This window comes from Durio zibethinus, chromosome 20 (genome assembly GCF_047325235.1).
Source record: "Durio zibethinus cultivar Kanyao isolate XHJ-2024 chromosome 20, ASM4732523v1, whole genome shotgun sequence".
Classification (NCBI taxonomy): Eukaryota; Viridiplantae; Streptophyta; class Magnoliopsida; order Malvales; family Malvaceae; genus Durio; species Durio zibethinus.
In genome coordinates this window covers 3,009,559-3,024,944 of record NC_143181.1, presented here as the reverse complement: position 1 = coordinate 3,024,944, position 15,386 = coordinate 3,009,559, and the positions used below count along the sequence as shown (strand labels likewise).

The 15,386-nt window shown below is 34.8% G+C and overlaps 2 protein-coding genes and 1 pseudogene across 4 annotated transcripts; 1 reads left to right on the top strand and 2 right to left on the bottom strand.

Annotated features, from left to right (window-relative positions):
• Positions 1-4,831: 4,831 nt before the first annotated feature.
• Positions 4,832-8,758, top strand: LOC111315462 (uncharacterized). 2 transcript variants are annotated; one of them, XM_022917180.2, is made up of 13 exons: positions 4,835-5,149; positions 5,323-5,479; positions 5,698-5,778; positions 6,139-6,221; positions 6,314-6,429; positions 6,530-6,640; positions 6,809-6,918; positions 7,171-7,483; positions 7,564-7,641; positions 7,731-7,781; positions 7,881-7,967; positions 8,309-8,386; positions 8,486-8,758. In XM_022917180.2, the coding sequence occupies exons 1-13, from the start codon at positions 5,140-5,142 to the stop codon at positions 8,534-8,536; spliced, it is 1,326 nt and encodes a 441-aa protein (XP_022772915.2). In that variant the 5' UTR covers positions 4,835-5,139; the 3' UTR covers positions 8,537-8,758. The 2 variants fall into 2 exon arrangements, with proteins under 2 accessions (XP_022772916.2, XP_022772915.2); XM_022917181.2 differs by lacking the exon at positions 7,731-7,781 and having other exon boundaries at positions 4,832-5,149.
• A 700-nt stretch (positions 8,759-9,458) lies between these two features.
• LOC111314889 (uncharacterized) lies at positions 9,459-12,251 on the bottom strand (annotated as a pseudogene). Its single transcript, XR_016330703.1, has 3 exons — positions 11,685-12,251; positions 10,631-11,381; positions 9,459-10,433 (listed from the first exon to the last, which is right to left on the bottom strand). The product of XR_016330703.1 is annotated as an uncharacterized LOC111314889 (transcript).
• A 350-nt stretch (positions 12,252-12,601) lies between these two features.
• Positions 12,602-14,334, bottom strand: LOC111315098 (uncharacterized). The gene is made up of 5 exons (XM_089749561.1): positions 13,814-14,334; positions 13,497-13,720; positions 13,341-13,406; positions 13,151-13,216; positions 12,602-13,047 (listed from the first exon to the last, which is right to left on the bottom strand). The coding sequence occupies exons 1-5, from the start codon at positions 14,319-14,321 to the stop codon at positions 12,955-12,957; spliced, it is 957 nt and encodes a 318-aa protein (XP_089605687.1). The 5' UTR covers positions 14,322-14,334; the 3' UTR covers positions 12,602-12,954.
• Positions 14,335-15,386: the final 1,052 nt, after the last annotated feature.

The following is a 15,386-nucleotide window of genomic DNA, read 5'->3' as shown; positions in this document are numbered from 1 at the left end:
TGATGAGTCACAATTCACAGGGCTTATCTTATCTACACTTCTGATTCTTCTTTTCTTTTCTTTGCTTTGCTTTACTTTGCAGTGTAGCATCTAACCATATTCGACCTTGTCTAGGTAAAGAATGGGATAAGATGGTAGAGCATGAAAAGCTTCTGCTTTCTTTCCCTTTTAGTTGAATGACAGATGGGCAAATAATATGCATTTAGGAAAGCATTTTCATGAAACCTTAAAAAGTCAACAAAACCCAAAGTTTCTGTGCTAATAAATAGGGATAAGATATGGACTTTGAATTTCATTCATATATTATGTCTAATCACTATTGGTATTGGCAGACAAAACCAATGTCACCTCATCATCTAATACTTAAACAGAGCTGCAAGTTTAATTTAGTTAATTCATTGAATATTTTTAAGGAATATCAACAGATTTAATATTTATAATTTTTTATGTACTAAAAAAAATACTTGAATAAGCTTTATGTTTAATAAAAAAAAAAAAAGAGAGTTAAAAGGTATGTATCAAATGAATTTTGAATTCATAATTTAATTTAATAGGTTCGTATTATCATATTTAAAAATGATTTTCAATAAATATAAAATTTAAATTTCAGTATTTAGACTATAATCTCTTTTGCAAAAAATTATCTATTATGTGACTATGCCACTATCAAAAGGGAAAATAGTGTAATCCAACTATGGGAGAATCATTGGAAAAAAAGAACTAATGGAGAATCAAAACTGAGTGTTTCCCTTTGAAACTTTCATCTCATTCTTATCAAGAATAACCTTCATTGTTCTTTCAATTTTGTTCTTATACCATAAAATTTGTGAAAAGCATTAGAACTTTCAATGACTTTGACGTTCACTCTCTGTTTATGCATGGGTATATCAACAACAATTAATAAATTCAGGTATTGTGAAAAGAAAGATCGAGTTAGCTCTTAAATCTTATTGTAAAATTCATGTTCAACCATTGTTAAAAAAAAAAAAGAAAACATAAAAGGCAGCCCTATATATAATTACTATTGGATTCCCATCTCTGGAAGAAAGAGAGAGTTGGATACTTTTGATTTCATTTTCTTTTATCATTGCTTAGTAGATTATTGTTAAGAACAAATTTTCGACATAATCATTCACTTTCTTTTTAATACCCCCTTTTCTTCCTGTGACGCCAACTCTTGATTTCCATCTCTCTTTAGTCCTTCACTGTTACAAAAAATGGATGATATATATTTACTGCTACTGATAATTAGATAAAAGATAAGAGATTAAGAAAGTCTAAGCTTTCACTTTTCTGGCATGCGAGTTGATATGTGCACGCCTGTGGCTCCCATTTGATGCTCTGACTTGTAATTTGATTTGATATGTGTACTTGGTTGGATAAGGTGGGTTGATTTCAATGACCTACTTCTTCAAAGTCCTCGTCGCTTTCCACCAAATAATTATACTTCACCACTCCATATTTTCTCAGACCAGAATTAGAATTTAGAAACTTTATTCTGATGATTTTTGTCATGATTCCCTTTCTCCTCTCTTTAAAATCATCCTTGGGAAACTAGAGAGTTTCCCATATGCTTGGAATTTTTTGGTTCATGACAATTTCTCTTCCAATCATATGGCCTTTGTCATGGCTTTTGCTTCTAGGTTGCTAACGGTCAGGAGTGTTTTTATGATTAAGGGAGGGTTCTTTGAAATCAACAAGATACTGTTATTCTTATTAAGATTGTTTACGAATTGAGATATAAGATCTGAAAATATCTTTGATCGAGTTAAAAAAAATTAATAATGTTTTCATCTTATAAGGGATATACCTAACGTTTCGAACCAAAATTAGTAATCAATTGTCTAATAGTAAATCGGTATCAGGACGATGAAGATGATTTATTAATGGTCTTAGTCTTGTATCAAATGATTATATATAGTTCATGTTTGTTTTGAAATTTTTGATCAAATTTCATGTGAGGTGGGGGTGGGAAGGTGCATACGTTTCTTCCTATTTTGTGGCTAAGTTGGATTTTGTTTAGATATTAGCCTGTTTCTATATGCCAAAGGAGCTGATTTGAGTGATTCCAAAATGAACTGAAAAGGATAAGAAGACAAGTTAATTAGTACTCTGAGGCAACCAATGCCAAAGGGAGGGGATCGGGTGATTAGATTGCGGTTGCACGCGTCCATTGACACAACTCCACATCTATTATTTTTAGTTGTTCTGAGATTCATAGGATTTTAGTGGGGTTTCCACTTTCCATTATATACATATGTATATATATGTCTTGTAGTCTACTTCCTGTTCTGTTACTGTTCTATCAATTAGTTGATGCTATCAACAACATTTCTCTCATCTTCTTTTTGTGCCTGTCAAAGTGGGTCATTGAAATTTTCTAACTGATTCTCATCTCCTTGCCTTTTGCTCTGCTCCAGCAACAAAAAAACATGGTCCTATTTTATTCTCCTGGTCCTTTATCACTTTCTCCCATTAAAAAAAAAAAAATACTTTGGTTTTTGATGTTCAATTTTTTATATGTATTAGGGTATTAGCTTTTTGTGCCTATCCTTTTCTGGGTCGGTTTATTTTCTATTTTATTACCGTTTCCGTGGGAAACAGAAGGTTATACATGAAAACAAAACGAGTCACAGACTGCATTTGATAGCTTTTGTCGTTTTCCTTGAATCAATGTAATTTATCCCAAACTTGGACAGGGCAAACAATGGTTGTCATATGGGCCTAGGTTCTACTAATTCTGTAACCCAAATAGAAGGCTGCTCGGAATGGCGAGCTCAGGGGAAAAAGAATGGGCCAGAGAACTATTGCTAAAGAAAAAAATGAAATATCAGCCCATAGTAAGAACATTGACCAAAATCCAATAGGAGAAAATGTTTGCAGTGATAAAATGAATGTCTCCTGCTTAACCCATGTCAAAAAGAATGGAAATGGTTGCTCTCCTCAATGAATACGTGTTCAACTCTCCTTATCCAATAAAATTATAGCAGTTTTAAGGCATTGTTTATGCTTAAATCATTTGCTGAAAGCTCTCCTAATTTTTTGAGTACCGATAGAGTATATTTACCTACATTGGGAGGTTGGTGATAGGATTTATTTTGAAGACCATAAATTGGGTGCTGTCAGGGAAGAAATTTACAGCAAAAATAATGGTGCCTGGAAGTAAAAAGAAAGGAGGGAGGGGAGCCCTACATGATTGTGTTTGGTGACTTATAAACTTCTGACAAACAAGTGTCATACCCCACAATACAAATACACTAACTCCCCTCCCATCTCTTACAACAAAAGTGCCGGCTAATCTGACCCAGTATTTCACAAGGAGTCAGGAAAGGCAAAGGAGGTTAGGATTCCAAATGTTTCGACTGCCCTTATTCTCTTTCAAGCTTTTTAGAGATGTAATCGATCAAATTCAAATTAATACAACATTAACTTTAAATTTGATTTCAAATTTGAGATTTAAAATTCGATTAAAATTCAATAATTTTTTTTTTTTTAGCTCAAATTAAACTCAAAGTAAAAATCAAATTATTCGAATTCGCTTGATTAAATTTGATTAATATAAAAAAATAAATTTAAATTTTATATTTAATAAAAATTTAATTTTTTTATTCGAATTTGATATATTTTATTAATTAAAATAATAAAAATTTAATTAAGTTCATGATTACTTGAGCTAAATATAAAAATATCAAAACTCAACTCGATTGATAAATTTAATTACTCAAACTCAATATCAACTTGATAATAACTTAATCATATTCAAATTTAATTCAAATTAAATTCAAATAATTTATCAATACTAATATATTATTTATTCACCTATTCTCACTCTTATAACACCTCTGGATACTATGCTCACATGCGTGCGTTTGCTTCCAATATGATCCCACAACCGGCCTCCAATCCCCCATGAAAGAAGGCAGCGATGGCTAACAAAAACTTAATCTACGTTGGGCTCTCATAATTCCCGTCCAGCTACAACAAACGAGCCTTTGATTTTGAATACTCATCTCTTTGGGCATTTGGGCACCATAAAAATAACTAGCATTGTGAGAAGATGATCCAGGCCACTTCAGCCAATTCAGTTTAAAAGCCCAATTGAATTTCTTGAGTCACTGTTAGCGTAACAGTATGAAAGGCCCAATTAGGTTTGCTGCAATATCTGTATTTTATAATACATAAATAAACAAGTTTTCATTAAGTTTTAGTTTTAAATCTTATCAATAAAGAAAACAAATTTAAAAAAAAATTATTTATTTTAAATTAATAAAAATCTAAAAATAATTATCGAACATAAAAAATTTCAGACAAAAAAAAACATAAATAAATATAAGAAATATAACAATTAAATTTTGAGAAAAAAAACGTGCGTGAAAGATTAAACATTACTACAAGTAGCATATAAGTATTTTTTTTAATCTCGTATGCGAAGTAAGGGTATTTATTTTCTTGGTTCACGGCCAAAAAATTACCTTTTTTTACCCACAGCAATTTCTTTTCCATTCAGTGCGATTGTTATTTCTTAATTTTTACGAGTTTCTAAGACAAACAAACATACAAGAACAACTCAATTCTCAAACCCCACAAAACTTTCCCATGATAATCACGTGTCTCATCGTAATTCCTCGTGCTCTCTTCCTACACCCGCCTCGCGTCTCACTTGGCGCGTGACGCCGACAATCCCAATTCCCATCAGATCCGACCTTTCCAAGTAACGGCATCCAAATCGCCACGTCATAGGTATCACAGTTCTGACTACACCTCGCTATACGTTGACCGAATATTCCATTCCTGATACCACCCAAATTTGAATTATTCTGTAGAGTCATAGAGCTCCCCCAATTCCCAAGCCAAACCTAGAAAGGTTTCTCTAATTTTTACAAACGATTATTTTCCTTAGTTATATAACCTACAAATTTCACCTATATATATATATATATATAAACAATTTTAATGGCTGCATCGTACTTCAATTCACTTTTGTTGTCGTCTTTGTTGTTCTGTTTGGTTTCTTCTTCGGTTCAGTTCTGTCTTGTTGATCGTTTCTTAATTTCAAAGTCATCTCATCCTAAAATTGTTAGTCAACCTTGTACCTGTTTCTGACATATAAAAGCTTACGGACGAGAAGTCATCACCGACATGGGAAAACGTAAGAAATTTTGTTCCTATTTTGTTTTTTTTTTTTTTTTGGGTTTTTTTGGCTAATTAATTTGATTAACTTTTTTTTTCTTTTGGGGGTGAGCTTAGCGTTGACTTTATATTTATTTTGTTAAAGATTTCGTTTTTTTTAGTTGAATAAGAGGAGTTATTTGAATTTGGCAGGTAGAACTCAGCGTAAGAATGCGGCGATGTTAGATAGCGACGATGATAATAGTAGTGTGACTTCATCGTCAACAATGTCGGTTTCTGGTACCGAAGAATTAGAGGTTAATAAGGATAGTTTACTTGATGAAGCGGTCGATGCTTTATATGAAAAGCGGTTAGATTCAGTTATTTGCTTATTTATTTATTTATTTTTTGAATGAAAATATGATTCATTTGAATGGTTTGATTGTTTATTTTGGTGAATGGAACAACATATAGGTTAGGTGAACTTAGTTACTTTGCTAGGTTTTTGAGATTTGCAAAATTTCGAGAATAATTAGGCTTCAGAGTTAAATGTCGCTCAATTGGTTTTTTTCTCTTTTGTTGGTGAAGGGGTTCTACGCGAGAGAAGGCCTTGACAGTGATTATTGAGGCTTTCAATGGCAACTTGCAGCATCAGTTCGTGGAGAAGAAGTAAGTTGCTCTTTTTCTAAGTCTTTTTTTTAGCTTGATTGTGATTTATGTTATTGCAAGAATTGCAGAAGGGATTAAGATCATGGTTCTATGAGATTTCATGGAGCTTTGATGGGCTCACTAGGATCCATTAGTTGCGTTGGTAAAAAATTGGCATGTGAAGAATTAGGAATAACATTCTTTTAATGAGATTGAGAAATTAATATACTTCAAATTACATGGTATTAGATTGTTGTTTTGTATTGCCTAAGGCATTTGCATGTGTGGGTGAAAATGTTTCTTATGATTGAAATATATGGTTTGATTTCTTGAATCCTTGTGCTTCTGATGGTCATATTATTATCTTTGGCTGTTGTCCAGATTTGCTACATTACTGCATCAGTGTCTGAATTCTATCAAAAAAGGGTCCAAGAAAGAGATATCTTTAGCATCACATGCCATTGGTTAGTCTTGAATGCTTTTGCAAATTTTCATGCGTACAGACACAGAAGAATCACAAGGCTTCAGTATTCAAGCTGATAATTTCTTTTGGTAGGTTTGCTGGCTTTAACTGTCGGTCTAGGAGATAATGCACGGGAAATATTGGAAGAATCAATCACTCCTCTTTCACAGGCTTTTAAGTCTGGTTCTGAATCTTCTAAGATAGCTTCAGTATGTCAGAAATTAAATACGAATTTATTCTACCTCTAATGTTTTGTTGGTATTACAATGCTCAACCAGTTGTTTCACATGATCTGGTTTCTTATTGTAGCTACTGGAGTGTTTGGCTATCATCACTTTTGTTGGGGGGAATGATCCAGAGGAAACAGAAAAATCAATGCAAATTATGTGGCAATTGGTTCATCCTAAACTAGGTTCTAATGTAAGCAAGCATGCTTGACATTCACTAATTGAAAAGCATCAGATAATGTATTGAGGTTCATGTATCAGTTATTGCTTATTAGATCTTGTTAATGGAAAAACATGATGATTTATTAATGCATAGTTCTTTGCTTTATTTGAGGACTAATTACTTCTGTTTGACTTGTAGGTTATTACTGTCAAACCTTCTGCAGCTGTAATAACAGCAGTTGTGTCTGCCTGGTCATTTCTTTTGACAACCATGGATGGAAGGGGACTCAGTCCCAAACTTTGGCAAGGGTGAGTGAACTCTATGGATAATACTTTGTTCTTTTTTTTTTTCTTATAATTTATTGTCTTTAAATCCCTCCATCCATATCTATCTCAGCTAAACAAAATTTTGGGATTTAAATCTGAGAAAAGTAGGTCATGGAACCTTGTGAGATTTGATTGTCCCGCAATATAGATACTACTGAACTAACATACTAAAAAACACAAAGCTGGGCAACTTGAATGGGCTAAGAGACTGATCAGTCTTGGCAAATTATGCAGGTCCATTACATATTTGTCTAGTTTGCTAGATAAGGATGACCGATCTGTGCGCATTGCTGCTGGTGAAGCACTGGCAGTAATTTTTGAGGTGGGAAGCTTAGAGAAGTTTGCAGCTGAATTTAAAGGTTCCAGTGATGGTTCAGTTTCAGAAGGAAATAAATCTAAAGAAGGGTACTCACATATACAAGGACTGAAGGGAAAAATTCTGAATCAAGTCAGAGACCTCTCCATGGAAGCTGGTGGTAAAGGTTCTGCCAAGAAGGTCCTTAACGACCAGAGGAACTTGTTTAAGGATGTTTTAGAGTTCCTTGAGGTACTCATATTATTGTCTTTTATTTTCATTAATTTAGGATTATCAGGACTTCTCAACTGTTATTATCTTGATGATGTTAGGATGGTTACTGTCCTGAGACATCAATGAAGATTGGCTGGGATTCACTACAGACGTCAACATGGTCACAGTTGATTCAGGTTTTTCTTCCTCTTCTAATTCTACACCTTCCTATATTAGTTACATGCCATGAATTTTTATAATAATGTATAAAATTTCAATCCAACAGTTGAACTTTTTGAGGCACTTTCTTGGTGGAGGTTTCATTAAACACATGCAGGTTGGTCTTCTTTCAGTGAAGTTGACAACTGTTGGTGCAAGTTGCTTGTCTTTTATTTGCTGGTTAATTAAGATAACATTTTTTGTTTCACTTGTACAGGAAAATGAGTTCCTTAAAGATGTTTTTGGTTTCACACCAAAAAGAAGGAATCTTCTAGGCAGTGAACATATATCCAACAGTGAAAAGGTTGGTTCCTACTTTACTAATACGTTTATCTCAATCAAAATATTTCTGTAACCATGCTAACTTAAGTGTTTATCTGTCAGTTCTTTCTTTTATATTTTGATTGTAATGGTAAGATTTAAGCCTATGATTCGTTAGGCCATCGTAATACTTTAGCTCTTTGTCCGGTCTGTAAGGCATGAACTACTTACTTTGTGAGCTATCGCATTTTTAAAGTACAATGCTCCGTTAATTATCATTTTTTTTCCTTCCAGGTTTGCAATCATTTTGATACATATATGTGTCTTGACTAAACCAAAGGAATGAAATTAATAGTTGATTTTTTTTTGGATTCTGTGGTACAGAGAATTTACAAATCACCAAATTCAGTCATCAACAAAGTAAGAACCCAGCACTTGAACAAGCAGCGGATGCTATCTGAGGCAAGTGTCTTCCATGGGGAGTTGATCAAGTGTGTTTTACAACCAAATGCACCATTAGTAAATTGCCTGGTTAATGTTTGTTCTTCTTCTTGTATTCAGGGTAGAAACATTGGGCACTTTGCTGTCAATGTAGGTGATGAAGATTCATAAACTTCTGCTGGGCAGGAAGAGTTGATTGTAGTGCTGCCGTTTGTTATATCATTCATACATCAATTCATTGAATTCCAAAACTCTAGAACAGATAATCTAGGAACCATTTTGGCTTCATACACAGAGTTATTCTAGTTTAACTTGTGTAACGTTGATAGTGTTGATAGTATTCTGTGAATATTTTGAGGCATCAATGAGAAGTTAAATTCTTTTCAGTTTTCATGGGATTGAAATTGAGTACTGTTTTTCTCCTTTTGCTTTCCTTCCAATCTTTTCTTCCATATGTGGATGTTAATAACTTTCCCATGGGGTTAAGACTGCTTATGATCTGAATTTTCCGCACCACAATTCTCGAGCGGCCAAAGTTCGACCGACAGCCTATGATCAGTCCATCATTTATTGCAACTTGGCTATAAGAGATTAATAGTTTCAACTAACTGCATATAGTGAAAGTGAAACTCAAAAGAAATGTACTTAACAAATATTTGCAGCTTCCTATGGAAATACAAATATTTGCAGCTTCCTGTGAAAAGAATTCTTGAAATGGATTTAAGTAAAGTTTTGTATGGAATAGGTCCTTTTCAAGGGTGAAGACAGGATTTTTACTTTGGAGGAGCCGATATAAAAATAAGATGAATTAATAAAAATCTAATAAAAAAATTAATGTTAAATAAAATAATAATAATAATAATAATAATAATGTAATTAAATAAAATAAGTATAAATTTCATTTTACAATTAAAAGAAATTTGTTGAATATTTAAAGACAATTAAAATATAACTAATAAATTTTTTGAAAAAAATAAATAACGAAAATAATTTATTAAAAGATTTAGTTTTAGAAATGAAAATTTCTATAAAAATAAAAAAAGAATTTATAATGTACAATTAAATTTGTAATTTTATGTACACAATATATAGATAGTTGAATTTTTTTAATTGTATTTTTTTCTGTCTATATAAAAAGAAATGTTTTAACTTGAAAAAAAAAAAAAAACCGAGAGGAAGGTTGCTACCACGTCCAAGCCCATGATTAATTCTTCCTGAGCTTGGGTAACCAATGAAGCTTCATTGGCATTTGCAACTGCAACTGAATCTGCAACCTTATAACTATAATTCTTACCATCCTTGAATTAGTATTGAGGTTTCTTTCTTTAGCCCCATTTTGAAATACGCATAGATTGAGCATGGCAGCAGGATCACCATCAAAATACCAAGCAGTTTGAGAAGATGTTGAACCATATGATGCTGCAAAATAATTACCAGGTGACGCCAACGCGATGCTTACACCTCGACTAGATGATCTCAAGGCAGAAGCGCCACTTGAATCTGAAACTTGATTCTTGTCAACATTCTTAAAGTGTTTTCTACCTTCAAAAGAGTTACTCTTGAAGTCCAGTGGTGCCCTAGTAGCAGGTGAAAGCATCTGATGTCTTGATAGGTCCCTACGAACAGAAGAACTGCTACTCAATAAATCCCCATGGTCATGCCTTTCAAAGTCCATGGACCTTGAACCTCCACTATCAAGACTAGAACCAGCATTCAAGTGGAGATTAGTTTCAAGGGGAAAAATGTGAGAATTCAGATATTGACCTGATAAATTTTCAACACCACTCTCATTGCTGGATTTAGCTCTTCCTGATTGGTCACTCAAGGTTTCATGTTGATTGGATCTTCTAGAGATCGAGTGTGGCTGACTAACAAATTTTGAGGAATCAGAATCATCCTCATTACTGTCTACTTGACTGGCTTCTATGTTAATATGTTTCCCAAATGATTCAAAGATTCCGTCCAAGCTAGACATTATCTCCAGTAAAAGATTTAGATGGGGATAACCTACAAAATTCTTGTACTTTAAGAACATCCAACTTTTCAATGATGGGTTTCTACTGAAAACCTGCATAAAAGGATATGAGATGCCACTAGAAATGAGCAATCTACGAACGTATGCAAAATTTTAGAATATAAAGACAAATTATTCATACAACAAAGGGTAAATGACATTGATTTAGTCAGAAATAAGAAATTGGAAACAAGTAAACAACTCAATTCCATTAACTTTATTTGATAGATGCAGTAATTATAAAGTATTACCAGATCCAACAAAGAACTCTTCAGAACAGGAGAAGCATCTTCTATGACATTGCCAATATCTGAACTTGGTGTCTTACCAAAAAGCACACAGCCTTTGGTGCTTGTTCCAAAAGAACCGTACAGCATTCCGGCCCTGACCTAAGGTTACTATATCTAAACCACTATCAGCATCAAGATTATCAAGCCTTCCTGTTGCCTGTCTCAGAAAAGACAGTCCTTTATCAGCTTCTTCAGTTGCAGATGACCTGATGAGCTCAAAACAGGCAGAAAGCAAATTCTTAGGACAACAGAAAAAAATCCGGTGTAGACTTGGGATACGGAATTTGGATAACTTAATCAACGAAGATTCATCTTCATCAGAAAAGTTTTGCTTTAGCTCAGAAAACATTTCATCAGAATCCTGCATTTTGAAATTATCATCATCAACAATCTGAAACAAATCCTTTCCCTTGAGGGACAAAACGAAAAAAGAAAGCACAATCTGGAAAACTGCTAAGCAGATACCTCTGATAACCGATGATGTTGGTGCCTCTGCAGAAGCTGTGGAACAAATATCAGCTAGACCAAAAATGCAAGCTTTGGCAGTTTGAAATGCAACATTATCAGCATCTTCGCCCCTATTTATCACTGCCAAGCTAGAGTTATGCACATTGACACTGACTTTAGTAGCAGCTTCAAGAGTAGTTGGACGGACAGTATGAGGCATATCGAGGAACGAAATCAGCCACAAGACGCTGTACACTTGAACAACCTGCAAAGTAGTAAAAACAAATGTTCCAAAAAGAGTTTCAGTGCATAATTATGAATATTTCATTGCATCCAAAAGACTATAAAGAATTGAAGCTCTGTTGAAATCCAATCAAATTATTATATTAGTTCGCTCCTTGAAATCTACTCATTAACTAGAATTCAACTCATTTTGGTTTAAAATAAGGAATTTTGTCTCAATTTCTGATTCTGTCCAACACTCGTTTAATTCTATTAATGTTTCTGCTTCAACTCATTGTGGATTAAAATTCAATGTCACTAATTAACGGAAAAAAAAGAAGGTGACCTCTAGAAGCAGTTATGAGAGCTAGGTAAAGCTTGTTCACGCTCGGGCAGATGCCGAGCATCTTTGCCTTTTAGGGCAATACAACTTGGTTCTCTAGTAATTATCGTAAACACTTCGAATTTCGTCTCCGTTTCTCCTTCTCGCGAGAATTTCCTCCTGAGACAGCGGAGGTGGAGTGGTTGGTGGAGCCACGGAGGTCGCCGGCTGCCGCAACGGTCTCCGGCCGCTCAGGTGGCGGCTCGTACAGCCTTCGGTTCTTCAGAGGTTGTTCGGAAGATGCCATCGCCATGGCCGCGGAGAGAAAGATCAGAGAGGCGATGCCGAGTGGAGCGATGTTCCTCTCTCGCTACAAGGAATGAGGGAGTTTTTAGGACCGGAAGTGGAGTTCGTCGGGGATCGCAGGGGTTTAAGGACAATACGAAATTACGTTCTTAACCCTGTGCGTTACAGGCCAAACTCCCTGCCAAATGCCAACTGTTGCAATCTACGTGGCATGTGCCACGTAAGCCAACAAAATATTTTCTTATGGATTTAATAGGCCCGGCCCAATTCAAGATAACTTGCCGAGGCCTATCCAGAGGTCCAACTAAATATTCTATTATATTTATCAAGTTTAATTTCATCAAAATCCAAATAGTGAAACACTTTGGTGAATAATGGTATGTAGTATTTAATTTGAGAAAACATGAAAATTTTTTCCTACAATCAGTTGGGTTTAAAGCATCATTTTCTGTTTTATTTGCTCCAAATATATTAATCCTTGGTTCAGCATTTTGGTTTTTGGTTGCATTCTCAAACATCAATCTTGATTGAAGATTATGTGAATTCGCTTGAGCATTGGAATTGGCGTCAAAACTGTAGTTTTGGAATAAATTTATACGCCTACAATGCAAACAAAAAGCTTAAACTAAAGGATTCATGGCCACATGATTGCTATTTATACTTAATTTATACGCCTATTTATACTGTCCAGTTTGGTGCTAAGTTCACTTCATAGTTCATAACATTGAATTGCTGCAACTTTGACAATCGCCTGCGGCACAGGCATCCGTAAGCATGTGCCAGGGGACGTTCAGCTGGAATAACATAAAAAAATAAAAGAAAAAGATGGGATGGGATGGGATAATTCATTCAAGGATTAATTACTCATGTTTCATTCAGATTTCTCAAGATCTACAAAGTCAGAAGATGTATATATAATAGTATTTTTTTAATTTGTTGTCAATTAATTAGGTACTTAAGTCTGTGTCGGGTAGCCCTTTTTCCAGGGTCATAGAAGTGTGGAGATCTTCTTGTCCAGACCGATATCAATGCCATTGTAAGCAATGGGAGCATACATCCATAGATCATCAGAGCTCAAAAGCTGCAATCATGCACAAAGGACAGTACAATATTAGAGTAATGATTTAAAGCAACCCTTGTCAAGATTTGTTTTAGGGTTTTATTCAATCCCATTTTTCCCTTACCTTGATTTGAAGCTGCAAGAACTTCACATAATGAACAGCCTCTTCAAGCATTGTGCTGATATCAACCTGTATTGTACATCATCAATGAACAAAATATGAGTTTCAGAACCTTGTATTTTTTGCCTCGTAATTATAAAGTAGCTATTTAATTAAATCATATATACGTGGAATTATAATTTTGCTTAATTACCTTTGTTCCATTGGGGACAAGTTTCTGTAAAATTCTCAATCTCTCGTTAATCCTCTCTCTTCTTTTCTGCAATAATCAAGCAAAAAACATTTAAATATATGGTATTGTATCAATGGAATCATAATAGCTCGGATAAGCTGGAAGGAAATTTCTTACCCTTGCATAGAGGCTCTGGGGATCAGTTGCTGACCCTCTACTGGCTCTTGTCTTTCCATTCAAGTTAAGAACTAGAGAAGCCTTGGAATCTGAGGTTGCCACCCCATTGGTGTCCTGAGAAACATTGTCATTGTCTGAACTAAAGGTGCTAGAACTCTGTCCATCCGAACCAATGTTACTCTCTCCTTCATTGCCATTTAAATTACTATTGCGGTTCTTTTTTGAGTACTGCACATTCTAATGAACTTTTGGTGCCTGCATTTTCAAACCATGAATTAGAACTAGAACTACTATAATAAGATTATATATATGCTTGAGAGGAAAATTCTTTTTTTTTTCTCTTACATCTTTTGAAATCCGAGTTCTTTTCTTTGTGTTCTCATATGAATTGCTATTGATTTTATCCCCTTCAGCATGCAATTCCAGTGCATCAAACTTCCTCTTGAGTAGCAATTCTTTAGCAAGCACAACATTAGCTGCTGGATGGCTAGCATCTAATTTTCCCAAACAGTCAGTTCTCAAATCTTCAATGACATTAACAGTGTCTTCCATTGAAATGTTTGGGAATGCTAGAGGAAACGAGTCGGTAATTTTATCACTTACCCCGCCAATGTCCATAGAAATATCCAAGGACATGGCTTTATCATTTGTTAAAGCAATTTGATTAGAACCAGTAAGGTAATAGGTTTCATGATTTGAAGAGGGAACAAAAACATTACCACTAGAAATGCTACTTTGACTACTTTCCTGAGAATTGTACTGAAAATTAGAGTAAAGAGCATTGGAAGAACATAACAAACTCTCATTGACCCCATCAATGCTCATATTGGCTTCAGGATTAGGACAAAAAGTCGACGGATTTATGAAGCCCAATCCCTCTTCATGCTCGACAGGAAATGAAAACTGATGAAGAATTTGCTGAGTGAAGTCAAGCTCTTCAGTGGAGAACATTCTGTTAAAAGAGTCGCACTCTCCAGGAAAAGCTGCAAGCGACTCCATCTCTCTTGTAAATTGAGAAGCCTGTGGAGAAAATAAGGAGCGGTTTTGTTTCTCTGTACTGATACTTGCTAATTGAAGCTCTCAAAGGTGCTTGAGGTGAGCAAAAGCCAGAGACATATTTATACCCCGAATCATAAAAATAATGTTAGCAAGGATTGACCTGCATTAGTTTATTGAGTTCTTAATTCAAAATAATTATTCTGTTACTAATCCAGGAGTCCACTGTGGGGCCAAAACCAGGCAAAGTACAACTCAGAGGGTGGCCACGTTCATGCATTGATAGATTAAACTAATACAAGGGTTAAATGACCCTTAAACACCATGGACCTGATTAAAGTGCAATTAAAATGACATAAGGGGTCCAAGAACAAACATTGAGAGGTGCCTAAATGTGATTAATTAGTCATTATGCGGGTGATGCAGTGAGGCTGAGACAGCATGAGAATGAAGCACGCGTAAAGATTAGACTATTCTAACCATTTTGAAATGTCAGAACGTGGGAGTCTTCCCTTCAATATAATAAGCATGAGGAAAGTTAGCAGATTAAACAAAAGTGCAGCATAAGGACGGCAAGATCGTGGGAAATGAGTCTGACATTCTTTAAAATGGACTTAAAAATCCGGCACGGTCACCACCAAACTCGTTCCCTGTCCCAGATAGCAACTGGCAGGAACCTAAGAGTTGTTGCTTTGGTTTATGCCTTTTAACTTGCTATGATATATCTATTAATATTATACCTTCGTAAGACTGGTGGTACAAAGTCTTAACAACTTAGTTTTAAAAGGTTCAAGTCCAATCCTGAAATTAGGCCTCCCGCATTGCCTATATGTGACTAGTTACTGACCTATCTATCCCCATTCCCCAAGCTATTGCAAAGGCAAATTCATATGT

Coding starts and splice junctions, on each gene's coding strand:
- LOC111315462 (XM_022917180.2), top strand. Junction 5,480..5,697: donor GATGCTTTATATGAAAAGCG/GTTAGATTCAGT, acceptor TTGTTGGTGAAG/GGGTTCTACGCGAGAGAAGG. Junction 6,430..6,529: donor AATCTTCTAAGATAGCTTCA/GTATGTCAGAAA, acceptor TTCTTATTGTAG/CTACTGGAGTGTTTGGCTAT.
- LOC111315098 (XM_089749561.1), bottom strand. CDS start 14,321: ATGAGCATTGATGGGGTCAATGAGAGTTTGTTATGTTCTTCCAATGCT. Junction 13,407..13,496: donor CCCAGAGCCTCTATGCAAGG/GTAAGAAATTTC, acceptor TGATTATTGCAG/AAAAGAAGAGAGAGGATTAA. Junction 13,048..13,150: donor TCTTGCAGCTTCAAATCAAG/GTAAGGGAAAAA, acceptor GCATGATTGCAG/CTTTTGAGCTCTGATGATCT.